Genomic DNA, 23,418 nt, shown 5'->3' with positions numbered 1-23,418 from the left:
TTTATTAGTGATTTTAATCTTTTTACAAAACAGAATCGCAAACATTTCAATCGTTAAAGTGACACATACTTAGTAAACATTTTCATAAAATAACAACAAGCCGTATATTCATCGTGTAAAGCCGTAAATTCAATGGCATAGCTAAAGCAGTGAATTCCACTGTTTTAGCTATGCGATTGAGCGAATGTAAGTTTTAAAAACCCTTACGCATATAGATGTCACCCCTTCTATAAACACTATGATACAAATAGTTATTTATAACAGATAAATCTCAATTTCCAGTGTTTATCTTGCACATTTGTTGTACAATTAAGAAAATTTTGCTAATGCCATTTTTTGTGGTAATTTATAAATCATAATTATAAATAGCTTTATGTTTATATATGTAATCAACTTATTACAGGTTTTTTTTGATAATCATGTAACTTTTTGCATATTAATGCATATATAATGTCGATTGGGACATATAAAAATTAGAAGTTTTTCCCAGCACGGAAAAAACTCTAAATTCCTCTATGTTCTAATCGATATCAAATATATTCTAAAGTGCGACAGTACTCTTTGGCAAAGAACACCCAGAGTGATATAAGAACAGAACAGTGTAAAACACGAAACTCATCACGTGTCATAAAAATAAATCAAATATTGTTTTAAGCGCGCAAAATTACAATAAAACTGAAAAACAGATTACAAGATAATAATTTACAATATAGCGTTATTATGGAGAGAAATAAATAATCCATGATTATCTTACATATCCAAAAAAATTTAAAATAGATAGTAACTAGCTTTAAGGTGCGAATGTATTATGCTGTTTCAGAGTTCTTATTGAAGGCAAAACAGGCGTAACTACTTGAGGGTAAAGAATATCGTAACGGATGGATTTAAAGAAATACAGCTAAAGTAAAAAAAATCTTAGCGTAAGTATTGAGCAATTAAAATTGCTTCCATAATATTTTTAAAAATGTATAGGAATAAAAAATCAACATTTTAGATAACCATCAATATTTTTAAATTAACATCAACATTTTCAGGTTAACATCAACATTTTTAAATTAACATCAACATTTTTAGATTAACAACAACATTTTTAAATTAACGTCAACATTTTTAGATTAACAACAACATTTTTAAATTAACATCAACATTTTTAGATTAACAACAACATTTTTAAATTAACATCAACATTTTTAGATTAACAACAACATTTTTAAATTAACATCAACATTTTTAGATTAACAACAACATTTTTAAATTAACATCAACATTTTTAGATTAACAACAACATTTTAAAATTAACATCAACATTTTTAGATTAACAACAACATTTTTAAATTAACATCAACATTTTTAGATTAACAACAACATTTTAAAATTAACATCAACATTTTTAGATTAACAACATTTTTAAATCAACATCAACATTTTTAGATTAACAACAACATTTTTAAATTAACATCAACATTTTTAGATTAACAACAACATTTTTAAATTAACATCAATAGGTACGGCGTGCGCGATTTTGAAAACTTAAAAAAAAAAAAACGGCAAAATGAACGTTTTCAAATAAACTAATTTAAAAAAATAAGGATAAACAAACGTTTTACTTAATTTCTAAATAAAATAAATAAAATAGAATTAACTAATTTCTTAATAAAATAAAGTTCTAAACAAAATAAAAAACGGAGAAACAAACGTTTTACTTAATTTCTAAATAAAATAAATAAAATAGAATTAACTAATTTCTTAATAAAATAAAGTTCTAAACAAAATAAAAAACGGAGAAACGTTTTTATTTTAATTATAAAAAAAATAGTTAAAATAAAAACGAAAGTTTTATTTAAAACGTTCGTTTTAAAAAAATAAACGTTAAGAATAAATCTAAAAAATTTCAATCAGGAAAGATCCCTAATCAATATTATCTAATGTAAACAATAAGTTTAATTAAAAAAGATAAACTCCCTCTAATTAGCAGGCATCGCCTTGTTTACGGCTTTTTTCAGGGATGAATTGCGAGTAAGAAAATTAATTGATCTAGTGCAGCAGATTAGCATTAAAAATGACTAAAATTGTGCACAAGTGGATAAAAGCATGAAATTTTCACCAACAACTCAGAAAATTATGCTGATCATTTTAAAATATGGTGGCAAAGCATAGCATGACCGAAACTGTCTTGAATCTATGATGGCAGTTACCGCCATCTTGGATTTATAAAAACCTTATTTTTAAATTTTAATCCGTTTAACTAATCTTGGCCAAAACTTAAGGTAGATCATTGGAAGTATACATTGATCGCATATGCGCTAATGAGGGGGAATTGGGCTTGGGCACGGCCCTCTTACCCAAGAAATACCCCCCCTGCTTTTTTTAAAAATAAAAATAAAAATTTTATTAAATATTTTTAAAAAACTTGTTGCTCAATAAAAAGTTTAAAAGCAGCTAAGAAACCAAACACAACTTTTATTAAGCATATTAGTTAATATTAATCTATACATTGATAAATTTCAATCTCTGGTACACTCACCTTTACAACTGCAAAGAAAAGTACATTTTAAGCTGTTACGAACACATTTAAAGCAGCGTGTTGTACAACCTGTCTTACATCCGTACTGAATTAACTCAAGACAGCATTTATCAGCTTCAGGAGGCGTCATCCATATTGGATGCCAATCACTTTCTTCTAGCTTCCAACCCCATTCACTTGGGCTATGTAAAATTGGTGATACTATCATTGCTTGACTCCAAATATACGCCTGATACGCTGCACGCTTCACATGCTGCATTAGTGCGTCACGCGTGGGTGGAATGTTGCCAATCTGCCAGTTCTTTTGAGTAAAGAAATACTGCCTTGCAGAATTTACACTTTTTTGCTCAGCAGTTCGTTCATACAATAAAATGACAAACCTTTCAAGTAACAACAAAGTTTCATCCTTCATTGGATCATGAGCTGCAGAAAGTGCCAAAAATGCATCAATTAAATCATTTAAAGAAGACCAAGTAGACCATGCTGTTTTTTTACCTTTGCCACAAAAAGCTGAGGTTGTATTGCTACCATTAAAAGCATGGAAAGCTGGTAAAGCTTTCGATTTTAGTGGTCCAAGACTGTTAGCTATTTCATGTACTGCAATGTAACGGAAATGCTTTCCAGTGCCAAATGCAATCCACAACTGATTGCATAAAATTAAAAAAGATAAGAACATCTGTATCTACTGTGCGTATTGCAATATTCTTGTAACCAGCCATTGCTGCATGATATACATGTAAAATAAGGCGAGTATCAGCCTCTTCATGAGAACATGGTTCAAGATTATCAAAGGTACAAGAGCTTGAAGACAGAACATGTTGCCCGGCGGTGGCTATTATAACTTTTGACTCGGATAATTGAATTGAAACTGCTTTTTCAGATAAAAATTGAAAAAACTCTGTTTTGTTGTGATCATCTCTTAGGAACTCCTGCCAATTATGTGGGACAGGTACTTGAGGTCCAGCACGTACTCTAGCTCCAATCCCTCGCGTTGCACGTGTAGCAGATTTTAAGCATTGAGCTTTATAAGTGTCCCAGACAAGATCTAGCCGTTGTGTTGTAGCAATTTGTAAACGGAGATAAGGAAGAAATACGTCTGATACATAAGATACAAACGTCTTAGCCTTACCAGGCTTCAATAACTGAACAATAACAGCACCATCAAAAGCCATTATATCAAATGAAGGCGTGGAAGGATCAATGTCAATAATTTGGGTGATTTTTCTAAGCATGGAACCAAATCAGACTTGGCTCCAAATCGTGCCAAACTCAGAGATTGAAAGGGGATATGACTGATTTTCATGCTCAAAAAATGTTTCCAAACTGCCGTCTCTAGTTTGGCAGCCAATGTATAATCTAGAAAACAAGTCGCAGACACTTTGCGTGGATTTCAAGCGTTTGCTAATATTAGACACGATTGCTGATTGCCGAGTTGTAAATGGGGACAAGTTGTTGCGTTTTAGCGGTGCATACACTAGCAGTTCTATTAACAAAGCGATCTTGAACAAAATTTTTGTACTGAAATTTGCCTACATCACGAATTTATATAATATCGGCTGCAGTACAGCTCACAACACGCCTGCTATGTAATACCACAATATCTTCAGTGTCAACTTGAAATGAGTTGCCCATATCAACTAGTGTATCAACTAGGGCATTTACATCATGTTTGAAAGCTGTCCGAACATTTTCTTGCTGATCATGGTGTCTATATTCTGCATTGGCCTCACGCATTCCATATTGAAATTCTTCAAGGAGCCTAGATACTTTCGGTCCTGCAATCATCCAACGACGTAATGCGTTTCGTCTTGTGTTAAACCAATAGCACTACCATCACCTTTAACTGCAGCGTTGCATTGTTCATGGCTTTGATTAATAGCCATTGCTGAAAATTTTCGTACAGTTTTTTTAACTGTAAATTTTCCCGCGTTAAATGCAGCTGGACTATTCTGCAAAAGACAAACCATGTCTCGAATGTGCACAGATAACCATCAAGCATGAGCACGACCAAGTGAAAAAAACCATGGTACCAGTTTTGTTAAGCTATCTAAGTATAGATCAAAATTTGAAGTACGCAGAGACCTAATAAACGTAAACAAAATAAGCTGGATTTCTTTGACTGCACTTCAAGAAGCAAACTGTGGATGAACCATTTGCTTTACACTCCAGCTAGTGAAAGGCAACGGTTGAACGTCATCGTCAAGCAAACTAAAATAGGACTCGCATGCTTGATTTGCAGAAACAGAAATTTCATGTACATACCACCAACATTTTACATGGGATGCAGACAAAAGAGCTTCAGCGGTGCCTGATGTTACAATTCCAGCTGCAGAAACAGCCTCGACCCAGCCGCTTCCCTTTAATAAGCTACCAAGCGCTTTAAGACAACCCATTTCTATGTGCAGGCCACCCATCAACTACAAATTTATCTTCTCCGTACAAATCAGGCCAGTTCCATTGAATAGTTTTAGTAATAGCATACAGCGGTTGACCAAACGTATTAACAGGGATCTGTTCAGAATGAAGATATTGGATAGAACTTTTTATTACATCCATTGAGTGTCCGACTATGGCAACATTATTGGAAGAATCTTGAAATAGTGGCAACAATTAAACTATTGATAAACTTATATCTGGAGTGATAATGTAATTGGCATGGTATGCCATTCAACTGATTGCAAATTATCATTTGATCCATTGGCATCATGAACTTGTCTAACAGTTTTAAGCCACAAATGTTCTTGATTGAGTTCTTGTTCCCACACAGCACCACTAACTCTAAACGGACCACTGCTGATAGGTATAGCTGGTTGATCATTTTTAAGCCTAACTGGGGTAACATCTAAGTATGATTCCGGTAGAGCTTTTATTTTCTTACTACCACGCGAGTTAAGAAGCAACATAACATTGCGTGAAACTCCAGTACTAGAGCTAATGAAATAGCTGTGCCATGGAATGCTCCGCGAGCTGTTGTCGCTGTGGGGTTGTGGTCAATATTATCAACAGCTGCAACAGTAAACAGTTGTTTTCTTAGTTTCAGAGGACACGCAACTTGATCACTGTTATACTGATCACACACTTCATTTCCTAGTTCAGTTGTCAGTGCAATGAAATAACTCATCAATAAATGATCGTTTTCTTGTAGTTCCATGCACAAGCAAACTAACATACAGAGGTAATGGAATTTCTTGTGATTGAATTTGTCTACTTTTAACAATAGAAGAGTTAAAGTTCTCTGATTGCTTATACTTTACACTATTAAAAGTAAGTAGCTGGCTTATAGTAAGTGCAGCAGGAGTGTTAATTGGCTTGGTTTGTATGTCAATGCTTGGACCTTCTAGTATCATATTAACGAGTGCAAGGAAGTTTTTTGATACTGACCTTTCCTGACACTCTGCTGAAACTTCTGCTGAACCTGAAAAGGCTCAGTGGTGTCAAATATAGTTTGGTGTATAATCTGCACAGCCCTTGACAAACACACTGCATCACGATCACAGTCATATTGAAAGTGCTAGACCAATGTCACAATTAAAAACAAGTAAAACATCTCAACCTTCCAGTTGTGCATGCATGTTAGGAAAATGGGCTTGTAGTCTTTCTTTCAAACGTGTGCTATGCATAAGTTGAGTTGGTGTATGTAGCCTATTTTTAGTTAGTTGGGACAAGCGATCAGCATATAGCCTAGCTAGATCAGCTAGTTTGAAGATGGGTGTGATACCATTCTCTAACTTTGTTTCTTCAATGTAAGCGATCAACTGAGCAAAAAGAATACCATGTACACAGTCAACTTTATCTTCTACTTGCTGCGTTTCAGCACGCATGCGTCTATCAAAAGCATGTTTTTTGTTGTACAGGTCATTGAGACACTTAGTGTGATACTTAGCCTCTTGAGCAATTAAATCTGTGTCGCTCAACTTGGTCAATAATGTAGAACCACCCAAGGCAATAGCACACTCGCGGACTTTAATATCCAGATCCGTGGTACAGACACTGTATAATGAGCCTTTTGACTCACTGGTATCACAAATAAAACAAACCGGTTGTGTGTAAACCAAATTTGATTTTCTCATATCACTTGACATTGATTGCCTGAATGAAATGTGCTCAATATTAAGTGCCTGGACTTCATTTAATAAGGATTCACCTTCTGCAGCTAGGGATGTAAAACATTCTGCAGGGTTTATGCCACTAAGCTTTGTTGGCAATCAAAGTACTTTCTAAGCCACTGCCATTATCTTATCGCTGAATATAAAATCCAGGTGGTAGCAAATCTGCCTGCATAAATTGTGGTAAGATTTAGGCAAGTGATTTGTAACTTGTCAAACAATCTGAATGCTTAGAATTAGCGGGACATATCAAGTTGTTTGCAGAGGTACTTTGGCAGAAAATACACTTTGCCAGTCAATCGGATTAGGGCTGTCGAAAACCTCATTCTCCATAGAAATGTGCAACAATATATCGCTTGGCCATAATATACATGTATAGAGGCCTAGGAATAATATATATACATACATACATACACACACACACACACACACACACAGATATATATATATATATATATATATATATATATATATATATATATATATATATATATATATATATATATATATATATATATACATATATAAATATCAACACATTATAAAAAATAACTATTAACTTACTTTTAATCGATAAATATTGTTTATCTATTTTTCAAAACTTTTATATTTTATTTGTGATTTTATTTGTGATGCATTGGATACTTATTTTCTACATCTAAAAAAAGTTTCATGTTTATATCCACTCTTGTACAATTGTTATGCTAATCTGCTGCACTAATCACCCATTTCTCCCTTATCATTTTTGTGTAATTATATTGTGGAAACCTTTTTGATGAAGATAACGAGGTTTACAATTTTAATAGTTTTTAGTTAATAATTTTTGTTAATATGTTGTTTATTACTTGCCTGTCCCATTTTACCCTAATGACACGGTTTCTCTAAAATCAAAAATATATATATATACTTAATAAAATTCTGGTGTCAACCTTAGGGGATGAGATCAGTGCCCAAAATGATGTTTTATTTGTTAAAACTTGTTTGGTGTAGTACATACATTATGTAAAAAAGATGTTAAAATTATTTTAGAAATACTTTTTAATGTCCACACTTCTCCCCACTCTCCTCTATTAATTACAGCAGACGTCATTCAAAGTTATTACAAGTAATAAGAATGCATTTTTATTAAAAAGCAACCTCTTTTCTGAGAACTTGTTTAAGCTTTATGTAGAGTAAGATGCTAAATAGTCCGGTCAAGATAGTCGATAAGTTTACAATAATTCGCATAGAGTTAAAAATTGGTACAGACGTTGAGAACGTTATTACAAATAAAATATTAAAGGCCCTACTGATCCCACATTTGCAAAAAAAGTTATTTAAAGGCAAAGGTTTACAATTTTGTTTTTTCACTAATGCATTTTACTGTAATTTATTACTGAAAAATATGTTCTTGCTGCTTTTCTTTCATCTTGGATACAAACAATAAAATATTTGAAAGTTTTAGAGAGTTTTACTGTTTAGCTGTTCTCATTAAAACTTTTAGTTAAAATTAGGTTTTTATAATCATATATAATAAAAACTTAAGAGTAATTATTTAGTTTAGTTTGTATTTTTTTTTTAAAGCACATTTTTATGAGCCCTGTTAATAAAAATAATTGAAAAATATACTTCGCATAACTTTTTAAACTTACTTTTTTAAACTAAGTTTAAAACTAAGTAAGTTTACTAAAAGTATTAAAAAAACTAAAAGTATCTCATAACAGTATACTTAATAACGCGCGTTAAGTTTGTCTTAGATGATATTTATTCTGACTTTTTATAAACATTCTTTGCAGTGAATACATGTGGTTACATACATACATGTGAATACATATTGAACAATGTTTCTTATAAGAAATAAGATGATCTAGATTCAGACCTGACCCATTTAAAGCGGGTCTGGATTCCCAAAACCCACCAGACCTGTTAACCAAACAGGTCGGGTATGCATAACCAACTATATTGGTTAATGGGTCTAACAGATTTATGTCTGGCATGTTTTGGGTCTATAATAATGAAACCCAGATCGAGTTAAGTCGGGTCTAGACCCTACTCATTAACAGTCCTTACTATGATTTGAACTGCTTAATACTTTTATAAAATGTCCCAACTATGTCTTATTTGTAGTAAATCTTTAACAGCAAGTTAACAGTTGTTGTTGATTGTGGAACAAAGAATTTAATTAATTCTGGTGATGATAAAAATTAAGGGTTTCTTGAATACCTGTATGGTCAAAAGTCTGTGAGAAGTGCCCAAAAATGTATGCTCGGTTGAGTAATATTAGTGCATTTAAAAGACAGCAACATATGGATCAAACCAGTACATCCAAAGTTAGTCCACCTCATACCAGAGCTCGTGTAAGTAAATTTTTGTTTGAGAAAATTATTATGGAAGTTACTCTTGAATTTGAAGAATTAAATCTGAGTGTTGCTCGGAGTCAGCCTTATGACGTAGCTGAAAATTATTACTGCATGCATTGAGAATGAATATGATTTAGTTGCTGCTGAGGCTATGCACTATAATAGTTGTTCTAATTCTTTCTTGAGACCAACTGCTGGAGGCAAAATCTGTTGTTCTCTAAATGAATCTACAAAGGATGTAATGGAAGAAATATTTTTATACATTGAAAATAGTGAGTTAAAAAATATTTGCAAAAATCTAGATTTAGATAACAGAACAATTAAGATATGATTGAGGTTGAAAAACAAGGCAGATTAACTTTCATCTGTTTTTTTGACAATCATCGCAATATTCTTAAGCAAGCTTGGTATGAGGAATAACGATTATAAAGTAAAGAGAAATAACGATTTAGAATCAAAACTGCGGCAACAACCATTTAATGACACTGTAATGTAGGAGGCACCAGCAGTTTTTCACCATTCATTTTTAATTTTACCACCACAAACTGGCACATTTATTCAATACGTTGTAGACAATGCTGATATAAGTATAAAGACTTTAGATAGTATTGACACGCTTCACATTCAAATTGTATCATTCAAATAGTTTCCCCAAAAAGTTCAGTTACACAAGAAGATCATTTACCACGAATAAATAACTTTATATAAAAATATTTATAGTGGTGATGATAATGAAATATCAATTATAATAATTATAAACATTACTTTATCAGTTCAATGAAAAACTAAAAGAATTGAAAAAACAAGGACCAATAGAAAAAGTATGGGTTCAATATTTTAATATAGTGTTGATTGCAAATGAATTTATATAAGCTGAATGCATAAAAGATTAACAAGCCTATTTAAACAGTATTAAAGAAATGCTTATTTCCACGCATCAGGACACCTTATGCATAGTGTGAGAATTTGTATTTGCAGGATATGCTACATTACTAATGCTACATTAGAGAAGTTAATGAATTGTAGTGTCAAATTTATCAAAGACTTATGTGTCAAAGTTATCCAATGAATTGTAGTGTTTACCCTCAAATTTTTACTGTTAAACATTCTGATTAACTCAATTATGGTGCAATTTAAGTAGGTAATTTTATGATCTAAAACTTTTATTTGATTAACTTTTATGATAAAACTTACCGTTTAATGGAAATACATGAAAAACTATTTTACCTTTGATCTTGAATAACATTTTTTTGCAGATGTGAAATCGGTGGAGACTTTTAACATTTTATTTGTAATTATGTTCTCAAGGTTTATGCGCATTAATAGGGCTATAGACAGACAAGTTATATAAACTTTATGTTGAAATAGCTTTAATACTAGCATTATTTTAGTTCTGATGAAAGTTCTAAATATAATGAACAAATTTACACTCTCACCTGCCAAATAAAAGGGAGGAATTTAATTAACAGGACCCTCCTGTTAAAAATATCTCCTGAAATATATTTATAAATCTAATAAACACTGGAATCTTAATAAGAGGGAGAGTCAGAATATTAAACTCGTTTTATTTCAAAAAATAAAACCCACAATATTTCTAAACAGGGAAAAATGGTATAAGATATGGGGCAACAGTTGGAGACCATTTTAAAAAAAAATTTAAAAATAATAGAATTATTAATTTCTCCTATCTTATTCATTTTATATATCAACCATTTACCAGAGATTTTAAAACACTCTAAGCTCTTTGCAGATGACACAAAGTTAATCAGGAAAGCGGCTAGCACTGAGAATTGTCAATTGCTTCAGAATGAAATTAACAAAGCCTGCAAATGGTCAGAGATCTGGCAATTACAATTTAATAGTGAAAAATGCTGTATTATGCACTTTAAAAAATAACATTCGCTATATTTATAAACTAGGTGACAAAATATTAGCAGTCTCTGATACCAAAAAAGATCTTGGAATTACAATGTCATCAAATCTCAAATGGAAAAGTCACATAACCAATTTACATCAAAAGCTTATTCAATGCTTGGAATGTTGAAAAACATATTTCATTACATCAACAAAAAAAAAATTATAAGATACTATATGTAACATTTACGACCCCATCTTAAATTTGAGATACAAGCATGGTGCCCATACATTAAAAGTGATATTATTGCACTTGAAAAAGTTCAACATCATGCCACTAAATGTATACCCCAGATTTGAAAACAAAGTTAAAACAAGAAGATACTTGGCTTAAGCACACTGGAAAAAAGACATAAAAAAGGTGACTTAATTCAAACGTACTTAAAAAAATATTGTAGAACTAGATTGTAATATTTTTGTTTCATATCAGCCCAACACAAGGGGCCATAACTTCAAAATCAGAAGAGAAATAGTTAAAAACTGCAATATCCGTCATCAATTTTTAACTGATAGTCTCATCAATGTTGAACAAACTACCAGGTTTTATTATCAAAAGTGAAAGCTTGAACTTATTCAAAACTCGCATTGATAAATATTTTAGAGCTATATGATTTGCAATTTATAATTTATTTACCTAGAATAACTACACAATGTATATGCTGTCAAAGTGAAATTATTTACTATTAATTTCACTGGTAGTTTTTGAACTATTTAGTACACTTACTACAGCATTTCTATTATATTATATTATTATATTAAGCATGGAAGTAAAACTTTTAACATTCATTATGAAAATTATACAACTAATTTATTCAATAGTTCAAAAAAAAAAAGAATTCTTTTAAAAAGTCAAAAAAAAAAAAATTAAAAAAAAAAAATCAAACAAAAAAAATAATAATTGACGTAACTAATTATCTAAAACCAAGTCCTAGGCAACAAGGGCCTCAGTTCCACTAAAAATATGAAGTTCTGTAAAATTATATAAATACTGTAATAACCATTTTTTTTTACATGTTTTTTTTAAAAAAGAACCAATAACAAATATCATTTAAAAAATATATACAAAATATGATGTGTAGTTTTAGACAACCTTTAAATGAATGAATAAATAATTCGTTTACTTTTTTGAGCTATTTAAAATGGGGCCCTATAAATATTGCAAAAAAGTTGGGCTCTGGTGCGGGGCAACTTTTGCAACCCCTTCCAACCAGTACTGTCTATAATTATAATGTATACTATTTAATAATTATGTAAAAAAAGAAATTGCTAAAAAAAAGATTACATAAATAACACAAAATGTAAATATTTTAAAATAAGCAACAATGCGTAGCAAAAACCCTTCAGTAAATTAAAAAAAAAGTTTGTGCAAACAATTTGAATATACTTTTATGCACAAATATTTAAGTAAGAAAATATCTGGCTGTGTTTAAATTAAAAAAATGTGTATAAAAAATATTCGAATTAAAATATGTGTATAAAAAAATATTATAAGAGGAAAGGAATATTAAAACAAACTACAGATCTTCAGAGAACTTCACAAACACACACACAAATACACACAAAAACAACTTCACAAATACACGCAAACTCAATTAATAAACTTTCTAACACTCAATTAGTTAACTTTTTTTTTTTTCTTTCTACTTTTATTTTTAAATAAATATTAAACAATCTTACTTTAAATCCAACTGCTAATATGGTGTGTAGTGCAATTATTGCAAGAACGAAAAGAAAAGCAACCTAAAAAACAAAAGTTATAAAAATTAACAAAGTTTGTATTTTAAAAATGAAGCAAGTTTAAAAAAAAATCTGGTAATCAACAAAATATCCAATGGAATTTGATTAAATCAAATAATTTGATCGAACTTTTAAGTTTAAGACTTTAATATCTTTTAATTGAAATTATAGATAAAAACCATTTCCAGCTAAATGGTTAGTACTTGCAGTTAGTTTTAACAGGTACGCAAGGTAGGGTCTCATATTATTTTAACAGATAGGGTCTCATATTATATTACCATATTATTTCTCATATTATTTTAACAGGGTTCAAGGCTCATTTCATATTATTCCAATAAAATACAGCACAGATCAGGCAGATGAAGTCAGGAATTTTAAGCTGAGTCTGCTTTTATTGGGAAAGAGGCAAGACCTTTATTGGGAAAGAGGAAGGGGGAGAGTTAATTTTTTTAAACCATTTACAATAAACTCATTTATAGTCTTAATAAAAAAAATTAAAACAAGTTATATGCTTATATTTAAAGTAATTACATTATTAATTTGCCCTTTATCCAGTCTAATTAATAATGCAATTACTTGTTTAAACATAAGCTTATAACTTATTAACTAAGTTTATTAAAAAATAAAAATGTTTATGTTGTTTACAATCAAATTTGTTTGAAAAAAGTGTTTGCTATTGGCTAATCTTTTTTTAATATTTAGTACACTAATACTTCTTTTCTCAGTGAATAAAATTCAGATCCATGAGATTCAACAAAAAACCTTTTCAAGTCTAATGGATTCGAATAAAAATCTTTTCAGGTTTCATTCCATACCCATACTTCATATATCCATAGGTTTGTTCAATATTTTATTCACCTTTTTTATTTTGTGGATTTATTGATATGCTTAAGTTAACATTTAAACCATAATTTTATTGGTCCCAAGCGAAACATATCTTCTAAGTTTATTTGCAGTATTTTCATTTCTCTGAATTATGAAAAACTTCTTCTGTCACAAAATCAGTATAATTTGATTTAAGTTCAAATTTTTATTTTTTATTATTCTTCATTTTTATATTTGTTTCTTCTTTGTCTCCAAAAAGTTGTTTTTAGGTGATAATTGCATATAAGTGAACCTAAAATAGATTTTATTTGTGCACTTTTAAGTTTGCAAGATGCAATTTATATATTTACCAACTTAAGTTGGCGTATTCAACTGAGTAAGTTGAGTATTCAACTGAGCACCACAAACTGATCTGTATTGTGTATTCAACTGAACACAACAAACTAATCTGCATTGTGTATTTAACTGAGCACCACAAATCTGTATTGTGTATTCCACAAACCTGTATTGTGTATTCAACTGAGCACCATAAGCGGATCTACCTTGTTATATGTGGAATCAACGCACATTGAATAAGTTTTTCTACAAAATTTCTGTGTCAAAAGCACTAAACAGCTTCTTATATGGAAGGAAGAAGAACATAGCTACAATGTTATAAACTTACAAAATCTTTAATGTTGTCCAAGGAATTTATAGGATGAAGTAAATTTGCTACATTTAGTTACATTTATTTAAAAGGTTATCTATTTGTTACATCTATTTAGAAAGTTTAACATTATTTTTTTATTTTTAAAATTTGAAGATGTTTTAAAAACTTCACCTATGATGATACCTGACTCCCTGAAAAAAAAATTTTTTTTCGAAAAAAGAGAGAAAAGTTCTCTTATAAAGGTATGTCCCCCTCATCAAAAGAAATTCTGGATTGTGAATCGGGATTATGAATCGGGATTCTGATGGGATTCGGGATTTTGATTTGGGATTCTGATTTGGGATTCTGATTGGGATTCGGGATTCGGAATTCTGATTGGGATTCGGGATTCTGATTGGGATTCTGATTAGGATTCTGATTGGGATTCTGATATATAAATACAATATATAAGTTGAGAAATATAATGTATAAAAAAAATAATACAATAAGTAAAGTAATGTTTATTTTAAATGGTTTAAAATGTTTATTTCTAAATTGTTCATTAACTTAATTGCCTTCTTTTTCTTTTTCTTCTTCAAATTCTTCTTCTTCTAATTCTTCTTCAAATTCTTCTTCTTCTTCGATTTTTCTTCTTCAAATTCTTGTTTTTCTTCAAATTCTTCTTCTTCTTCAAATTCTTGTTTTTCTTCAAATTCTTCTTCTTCTTCAAATTCTTGTTTTTCGTCAATAATATCTATATTGTATAGATTGAATACTGAATTTGGGTTAACAAAAGTTTCACTGTTATCAATAATATTTGTAAATTCAGCTAATGTGATATTCGTTGGAGGGGAGATAGATTTTATAATTCCTTTGTTGTCTGTTATTTTTAAAGTTGTTTTATAATTTCTCATTTTTTTAATTTTAATCTAAAAAAAAATTTCTTATGTATTTATTTCACATATATAAGTGTGTTAATACGAAGTTAATACGATAAACCGACCAAGAAGAAAACGGAAAATCGAATAAAATATACATAACTTTACTTATTGTATTATTTCTTTTATACATTATATTTATTAACTTATATATTGTATTTTATATCAGAATCCCATATATTGTATTTTTATATTATTATATTATTAATCCCAATATATTGTATTTTATATATCAGAATCCCAATCAGAATCCTAATCAGAATCCCAATCAGAATCCCAATCAGAATCCCGAATCCCAATCAGAATCCCAAATCAGAATCCCGAATCAAAATCCTGAATCCCATCAGAATCCCGATTCACAATCCCGATTCACAATCCAGAATTTCTTTTGATGAGGGGGACATACCTTTATAAGAGAACTTTTCTCTCTTTTTTCGAAAAAAAATTTTTTTTTCAGGGAGTCAGGTATCATCACACCTATGGGCATTAATTTATTTTCTGTGTAATGTAAATAGTGCAGTAGACTACTTAATTCAGACTTTTGCTCTTTGATTCTGGAGACTAATGCATTAAAAATGTGCAACTTGTTGTAGTATTCAATTGCCGCTTTTACTGGAATTAGCACGCTCACTAGTTCAGAAACAATTTCATACTTGTTATCTGACATTTTTATAGAATCATTAATACTGATATCAACAAGTACCTTTTTTATGCAATTTTTTAACCTATGAAACATTTCAAGTATTGATAGTAAGCTGCTCCATCTTGTTTTACAATCTTTGATTAAATGAAGGTTTTTCTAAAGTCATTTTTTATGTATTTTTGAAGACACCATTTGAAGTTTTCATTTTTAGTTAGTGATCTTATACAAATCATCACAATTTTTCTAACTTTAAGAATCCCAGGACCAATCACTTTGTGTGTCCACTATGAAGCAACTTTCATCACCATCATTATTGCTATCTGATTCACAACTTTCACAAAATTCAGATTCATTTTTCAAATTTTCAATGTGATCATCAACCTCCTTGACTGTCTCTCCGTACAAACTGATGCTGACATATTATATAAAAAAGAAATAATAGCCAGTTGAATACTGTGAGCAAAGCATAGCTGTTGATTAATCTGTAATAGTTTTCCAATTTTTTTCTCATTACGCTGGCTCCGTCTGTCATCATGCACACAATACTATTTTCAAGATTTAAACTAAATTCCAAAAAGTCTCAATCGTGTAAATTGATATTCAAACAACGGGTATTTCAAATCGACGTCCACTTATCAAAACAAATTAAAAGCTTAGTTCCACTGTTAATATTTTGTCTTTAATTTTTTGTTAATTTATTTCTTATAACATTCTTTATACTGTTAGAGAAACCTAGAACGATTTTACTAACAGTGCTTGGAGATTTAGGTATGTTGACAAACTGCCTCATAGCCAGTCGAGCACATATACCAATAGAAGTGCATATTATGTTAAAAGAAATCCCATCTTTAGCTGCTAATCTTGCAGGAACCTCAGATAAACTGTCTTCTTTATTCATTTTCGATGAAAAACATGAACTAGTTTTAATTATTTTACTCTGTGGTTCTTCTTCCAATGTCAGAGATGCCAGTTCTGCTTTTAAATTTATTTTATGTAACTAAAGTAGATAAAAATAAAGAGCTTTTGTTAACCCGCCAGTAATTTTTATTATTTTATAGCTTTGTTGTTACTTTTGTTTTATTTGACGCAATTTAAACACAGGCATTAATCAGTAAATGCAGGTATTAATCGCAATTTTATAATTTCTAAATCCTAGGATATTTTAAAAAGAATCCCCAAAATGGGGGGTTATAAAATAAGACGGGATCCACGGGATTATAGGATCTCTGGATCCAGGATTGCAAACCCTAGCTGTGTCGCTAAATGTTGCTTGTGTATTAAGTCAGTTATAAAATGTTAATGATTTAACTACACAAAGTGTGAGAACACTTCTTCTTCTGATGGAGACAATAATTACGATGATGGTGTAAATGACTACATTAAATACAAGTAAAGCTAGATTAAAATATAGCTTCAAAACTGGAAGCTAAAGTCTATGATAAGGTCTACCATCTGAAGCTATCAATAAAGCTATAAGGTCTACCACCTGAAGCTATTAATAAGCTATCATCTAAAATTTATGTACTTTTGAGGCCAGACTTTTTGAATTAAAAGAATGGAAAAATTATGTTAAAAATTAAATTAAAAACTAATGAATTTGGTTTACTCTAAAAAAAAAAGTTTTTTTCTAGTTTTCCTTGTATTGTATCATATTCTAATCTAATTTTCCTTGTATTGTATCATATTCTAATCTAAAATAGAAGATTAGAGTCACTTTCCGAAAAAAAATAAAAAATAAATAAATAAATAAAAAAATAACTTAATGCAAAATAAATTATTCTTAATCAAAATGACAAAATTAGTATTAAACTTTTTATTTAAGATAATAAAGCATTTGTTTGTTTTTTATTGCTTTAAAAATTATATATTTAGCCATTTGTCTTTTTTCAAATCTTTTGTTAATGTATTTAGGTCTGCACACAAAAGAACAAAAGTGCACACAAGACTTTAATACAAACAAACAAAAAAACAAAGATCTTAACAAAAAACAATCAAAAAAAAGAAAAAAATTATCATTAATGATAAACTTAAAAAGACATTCAAAGGATTACAAAATTTTACAACACTTTTAACATTTAATCTAAATATAATCTCGGTAATTTAATTAAAAATAATTGTTGTTACTAAATTTTACAAAACTAAAACAAACTTTTTTGCTTTCATCTTGCAATGCTGTCCAAAAAGTTCTAACCAAAACCGATCCTATAAAAAAAGATTAATTTAAATGTGTTTGTGTGTGTGTGTGTATATATATATATATATATATATATATATATATATATATATATTAGGGCTGTCCAAACAAAATTTTTTTTTCAGATTTGATTGCATAGTTGTTTATTTTGTGCCATTTGACATAGTAATTAACTGTGCAAAAAATCTTTCCAATCAGATAATGTTTAGGGGGTGCTCAATGACCATAAAGTTTTACGAAAAATGTGAAAAACATGGAAAAAGTAACAAAGTTCCACAAATTTCTAAAACCTGGTTAATTAGATTTTTCAGATTTGATCAGTTTTAATTATCTCTAAATATTAAATTCTGAATACAAATTACAATCCACATCCACTTTAGACTGGTTTATTAGCAGAGAAATTAATGAAATAAAATACTGCAATACGACTAAAGTTCTGCGGTTTTTGTTATACCAGAATTTTTCCGAAATAAAACACTAGGATTTTTGACTCTTTGTCATTGATTAAAATACGAATTATAAACAAAAAAACATATGAGCAATTAACATTTAATTATCGTAATGTTATAGTTCGTGCAATGTTAATGCTAGCGAGGACTATAACTCTTCAGAGTACACTTTCTGGCATCTGACACTCGCTTTCTGTGATCCTCAACCACCTAAATTGACCTCTGCATTTCAGATTCATTCCTTGTAATCGATTCATTAAACATCGACATTAAAGCCACAGATCGTTCGGCAGCATCATTTACTACTTTCAATGAATATACTAAATTTTTTCCTTCTTGGTATTCTGGGGAATCATTCCAGGTAGCTGGATCGTTGTTGAACAGAAAATCAATATCAACCTTCATTGACCGCAACGCACTTGCTGAAACTGATGTCACCAGTATGTCCAGAGATTTCTTCTCTAGACTTTCAATGTTCTTTAATTTGATCAACCTTTCAGACCAGTTCTCACCGTGAAATTTCATGTTGGAAATCATTTTTCGCTTCTCTTCCGTTTGAAGTTTGTTTGAAAACAAAGCTCGTGGGACCAATTCTGGTGAAAGGTACCACAAATGGTTTTGAAAGTTCTTGACTGCTGCTTCGGAAATCGTTTTATTCACAACTGCAAACTGCTTAAGTTGCTGAAACAGAAACAAGTCATTAACTGGAGCATCGCTGGCATTTGTGCATGATATCCAAGATTTTACATAAACCAGACTAGCAAATAAGCAAAATTCACAGAGATTTTTTTCCTCTTTTGTGGTCAACTTGAACTCTTCACGAAATAAATAAATCTTAAAACAATAAATAACCTTGGCCATCCAGCGAGCCATGTGATAAGCACCAGGGATCTTGAAATGATAATTTTTCTCTTCTTGATCAGGCAGTTTTCCAAGTATTAACAGACAGAGATCCATGATTTCTTTGTAGTCATCCCTTGGCATTTTAACATGCAGGTTTTCTTTGAGGAATGCAATCACTTCATTTTGTAGTTCTTGCACCAGGGGTATTTTCATTCGAATGTCATCCAGAGGTTTAAAATTTCCTTGATTAACTTTGGGCCAATATTGCTGAAATCTCTGGAAAAGAGGTATGTTGGGACTAGATGATGGTCCAAATAGTGATCCAAACACTCCTGCTACTATGATCTCATGAACATGGTGTCTGCAAGCGAAATATAACAAATTTCTACCTATATGTTTCTCTAGAACTACACATGCACCATTTTTGGAGCCAGTGTTAGAGGCTGTAGTATCAAAACTCATTCCAATAATATCACCAATTATGTCCCAGAAATTAAGCAGATGAATAACTGCTTTTGCTTGGGCTTCTCCAGTTCTAGCTGATAGTTTTGCTATTCCAAGTATTTTGTCAACATTGTGACCTGTCACACCTACAGATAGCCGGTCAACATTTGCTTTAGGGGCTGCAGAATTTGTACGATCTATCATCAGTTTGCCATCCCAGTGGACGATTAATGGTGGTTTGTCCAAATCGCAGAATTCAGTTCGAACAGTGGCTTCAATATTTGATCGATGATAGGTTCGTTTTCTACGGACTGTAGAACGTGACAATGATCCATCATCGAGGTTCTGTCCACCAGCCCTTGCAATTGCTGCTGCTAGTATAGTAAATTTTGTGTCAGATAGATTAATTCTGTCTAATGTTGATGAAACATCAGGCGAGTCAAGAATTGTATCTAAGATACATTGTCGTTTTGGAGTACTTGCTAAACTTGATTCAGCTGACCCTGAAGAACTTGCTTTACTGACTTGTTGTCTGTAATAAACAGGGATTTCTATCTCAAAATCTCTATCAACCATTTTGTCATTATCAACAGCATCGTTATCGTTGTCATCACTATAACTTTCGTCATGTAAAGGTTCAATAACAGGAACTATTGCACTCGCACCAGATTGTCTTTGCTCTTCTTTTAGCTTTCGTTCTCTCTCTGCTTGTTTCCTTGCTTCATTTCTTTCTTCTAATTTTGAAAGTTCTTTGTCCTCTCCAAACATCACCATTTTTCTCTGACATCTCTAATCCAATAAAAATTCTTTATCTTCTTCAATTCTGATCATGGTTTCAGCATCCTTGTGGGCAATGTCAAAAAGTAGGCCAATGGTGTCTGTAAATGATTTCTCTCTCGATTTCTGAGAATCTGGATTTTTTTTTTTTTATTAATTTAAATTCCTGGACTAAAGTTTTCAACTTTAAGACTACATTCGGATGAAATGCTGTCGGAATACGGGCTTTATTCCAAATAATAATCAGTTCATCAACAGTTGTTTTAAGACTTTCAGGCACTGACTTTTTGGTTGAATTAAGATGATAAAAAAATGTTTTTAAAACATCAGATGTTAAGGGAAGAACTTTATCTGGAAGATTTGGCTCTGGTTGTCCAATTAAAAAGATTTTGGTTTGAAGTCGTGTAGAGATAGCAACACGAGATGATGCTGCCATTTCAATGATAACTGAAATATTATGAGAAAATCAAAACTCAATACCATATTATACAAACTTATCATTCAGTTGTTGGTTTATGCAGCTGCAGCAATATATTATAATAATTATTACTAAAGAAATTAAATAAATATTTTCAAATTAGAAATTATTATTATCTGCACTTAATAACAAACAATACACTACCAGACTACCATGCTAGTTTTCTGTAATAGGTTACTAAGGTTAGGTACTATCAAAATATTAATACATTTGTTGTCAAACTGAAATTCCAAATAAAAATAATATTTATAATTGTAAACCTTTTTATTCTGTTTGAACAAATTCTAAATAAAATATTAGTATTAAAATTATGAATACAAATTTTAACAAAATGATATAAACACAGTTGTTTTAAACACTAGCAGACATTTTTTAGTCTGGTGCCCTGATGACAGTTAATCTGCTGCACTTTAATTAATCTATATAGCACGCAATCAGACAATATTTCAGTGGAAAAAATCTAACTAACCAGGTTCTAGAAATTTTTGGAACTTTGGAACTTTTTACACGTTTTTGACGTTTTTCGTAAAACTTTATGGTCATTGAGCACCCCCTAAACATTATCTGATTGGAAAGATTTTTTCCACAGTCAATTACTATGTCAAATGGCACAAAATAAACAACTATGCATTCAAATCCGAGAAAATTTTTTTTTTCCTGTGTTCACATGAACAGCCCTAATATATATATATATATATATATATATATATATATATATATATATATATATATATATATATATATATATATATATATATATATATATATATATATATACACATGTATCTATCTATATATATATATATATATATATATATATATATATATATACACATGTATCTATATATATATATATATATATATATATATATATATATATATATATATATATATATATATATATACACATGTATCTATATATATATATATATATATATATATATATATATATATATATATATATATATATATATATATATATACACATGTATCTATATATATATATATATATATATATATATATATATATATATATATATATATATATATATATATATATATATATACACACATGTATCTATATATATATATATACATGTATATATATATACATATATATATGTATATATATATATATATATATATATATATATATATATATATATATATATATATATATATATATATATATATATATACTTTCCAGACAAAAAGAATGTGACCGCCTATGCAAAACTTTTGTTTGCATTTTTACAACTTTTGGCGAGTCATACAATGACTTTTTTTGTATTTCATGAAACCTATTGTTTTGATTTATCAGGTGCATATAAGTTCATCAAAAAATCTATGTGTTCATTATTATTTCTGATTTACCTAAAAATATTTATTTTAGAAATAAAGTCATCAGCGTTGACGCTTGACTATCTTTTTAAAGCGGGTCATAAAGACCTAAAGTCTTTGATGAAATTAACTTGGAAACCTAAGGCAACAGTTGCAAGATATTTAAAGAAAATGAGGGAAGGAATGAGCTTGGAGAGAAAGAAAGGAAGTGGTAGACCAAGAAAACTTAATTTAAAGGACCAACAACGATTGATTCAATTAGCTCAAAAAAAATGACACACAATCCGCCTGAGATAATCTAATTGAATTAATCAAAAAAGGCAGTCCCAAGATTGCTCCCAGAACCTTTACTTGTTATCTTAACCGAAGTGGGTACTTCAGTTTCGTTCCCAAAAATCAACCCCTATTAACTCCTGTTAAACAAGAAAACAAGGTAAAATGGTGTGAAGAACACCTAAAAACAAGATGGAATCAATGGGTATTTAGTGATGAGAGTCGTTTCGAGTTATTTCGAACTCGAGAAGGTCGATGGGCAAAGAAATGACCGAGAATTGGCAAACCAAAGTTCAAACAGAGTCTCATGGTTTGGGGGGGGGGGGCAATTAGTTCAAAAGGTAAAACATCATTGCTTATAATCAAAGGCACTGTGAGTAGTGAAAAATACAAAGAAAAAATACTTTCTGAAGCTGAGCAAACTCTAAAAAATCTTTTCCCAAGGGATTTTACATTTCAACAGGATGGGGCAACTTGCCACACTTCAAAGTCATTTCTGAGTGGTTTACAAAACATAAATGGAAAGTTTCTTCTTGGCCCCCTAATTCTCCGGAACTAAACCCCATTAAAAATGTGTGGGGGTTAATGAAAAAAGCAGTAGAAAAGAAAAGGTTGCAATTCAAGAAGTTTGGAACAGACTTTCCTTGGATTATTTAGTTGTTAATTGACAGTATGAACCGTCGAGTTAAAAAATGCATAGCAGTTCAAGGACATGTGACCGGATATTGATCAATTTATTATTTTAAAAATTAAGCTTTACTCTTTATTTTCTATTGAACAATTTTAATATTCATTTATTATTTTGAAATAAAACTTAAAAAACTTGGTCTCATTTTTTTTGTCTGCAAGGTGTATATATATATATATATATATATATATATATATATATATATATATATATATATATATATATATACATATATATATAGTTTTATTATACTTCCTTATAACATACATAATTTTAT

At 30.0% G+C, this 23,418-nt stretch overlaps 1 protein-coding gene across 2 annotated transcripts in view; it reads right to left on the bottom strand.

The window, feature by feature from the left end:
• Positions 1-623: 623 nt before the first annotated feature.
• LOC136082444 (protein YIPF1-like) overlaps positions 624-23,418 on the bottom strand; it is a 66,497-nt gene continuing 43,702 nt past the window's right edge. For both annotated transcript variants that reach the window (XM_065801767.1, XM_065801768.1), the window contains 3 exons: positions 17,804-17,856; positions 12,561-12,623; positions 624-898 (listed from right to left, as the gene is read on the bottom strand). In XM_065801767.1, coding sequence (XP_065657839.1) covers positions 791-898; positions 12,561-12,623; positions 17,804-17,856 — 224 coding nt within the window. In that variant the 3' untranslated portion in view covers positions 624-790. The remainder of the gene's footprint in view (positions 899-12,560; positions 12,624-17,803; positions 17,857-23,418) is intronic.

This window comes from Hydra vulgaris, chromosome 07 (assembly GCF_038396675.1).
Source record: "Hydra vulgaris chromosome 07, alternate assembly HydraT2T_AEP".
NCBI classification, from domain to species: domain Eukaryota; kingdom Metazoa; phylum Cnidaria; class Hydrozoa; order Anthoathecata; family Hydridae; genus Hydra; species Hydra vulgaris.
Note: the sequence above shows the minus strand (reverse complement) of the source record. Positions and strands in the feature narration are given on the sequence as shown.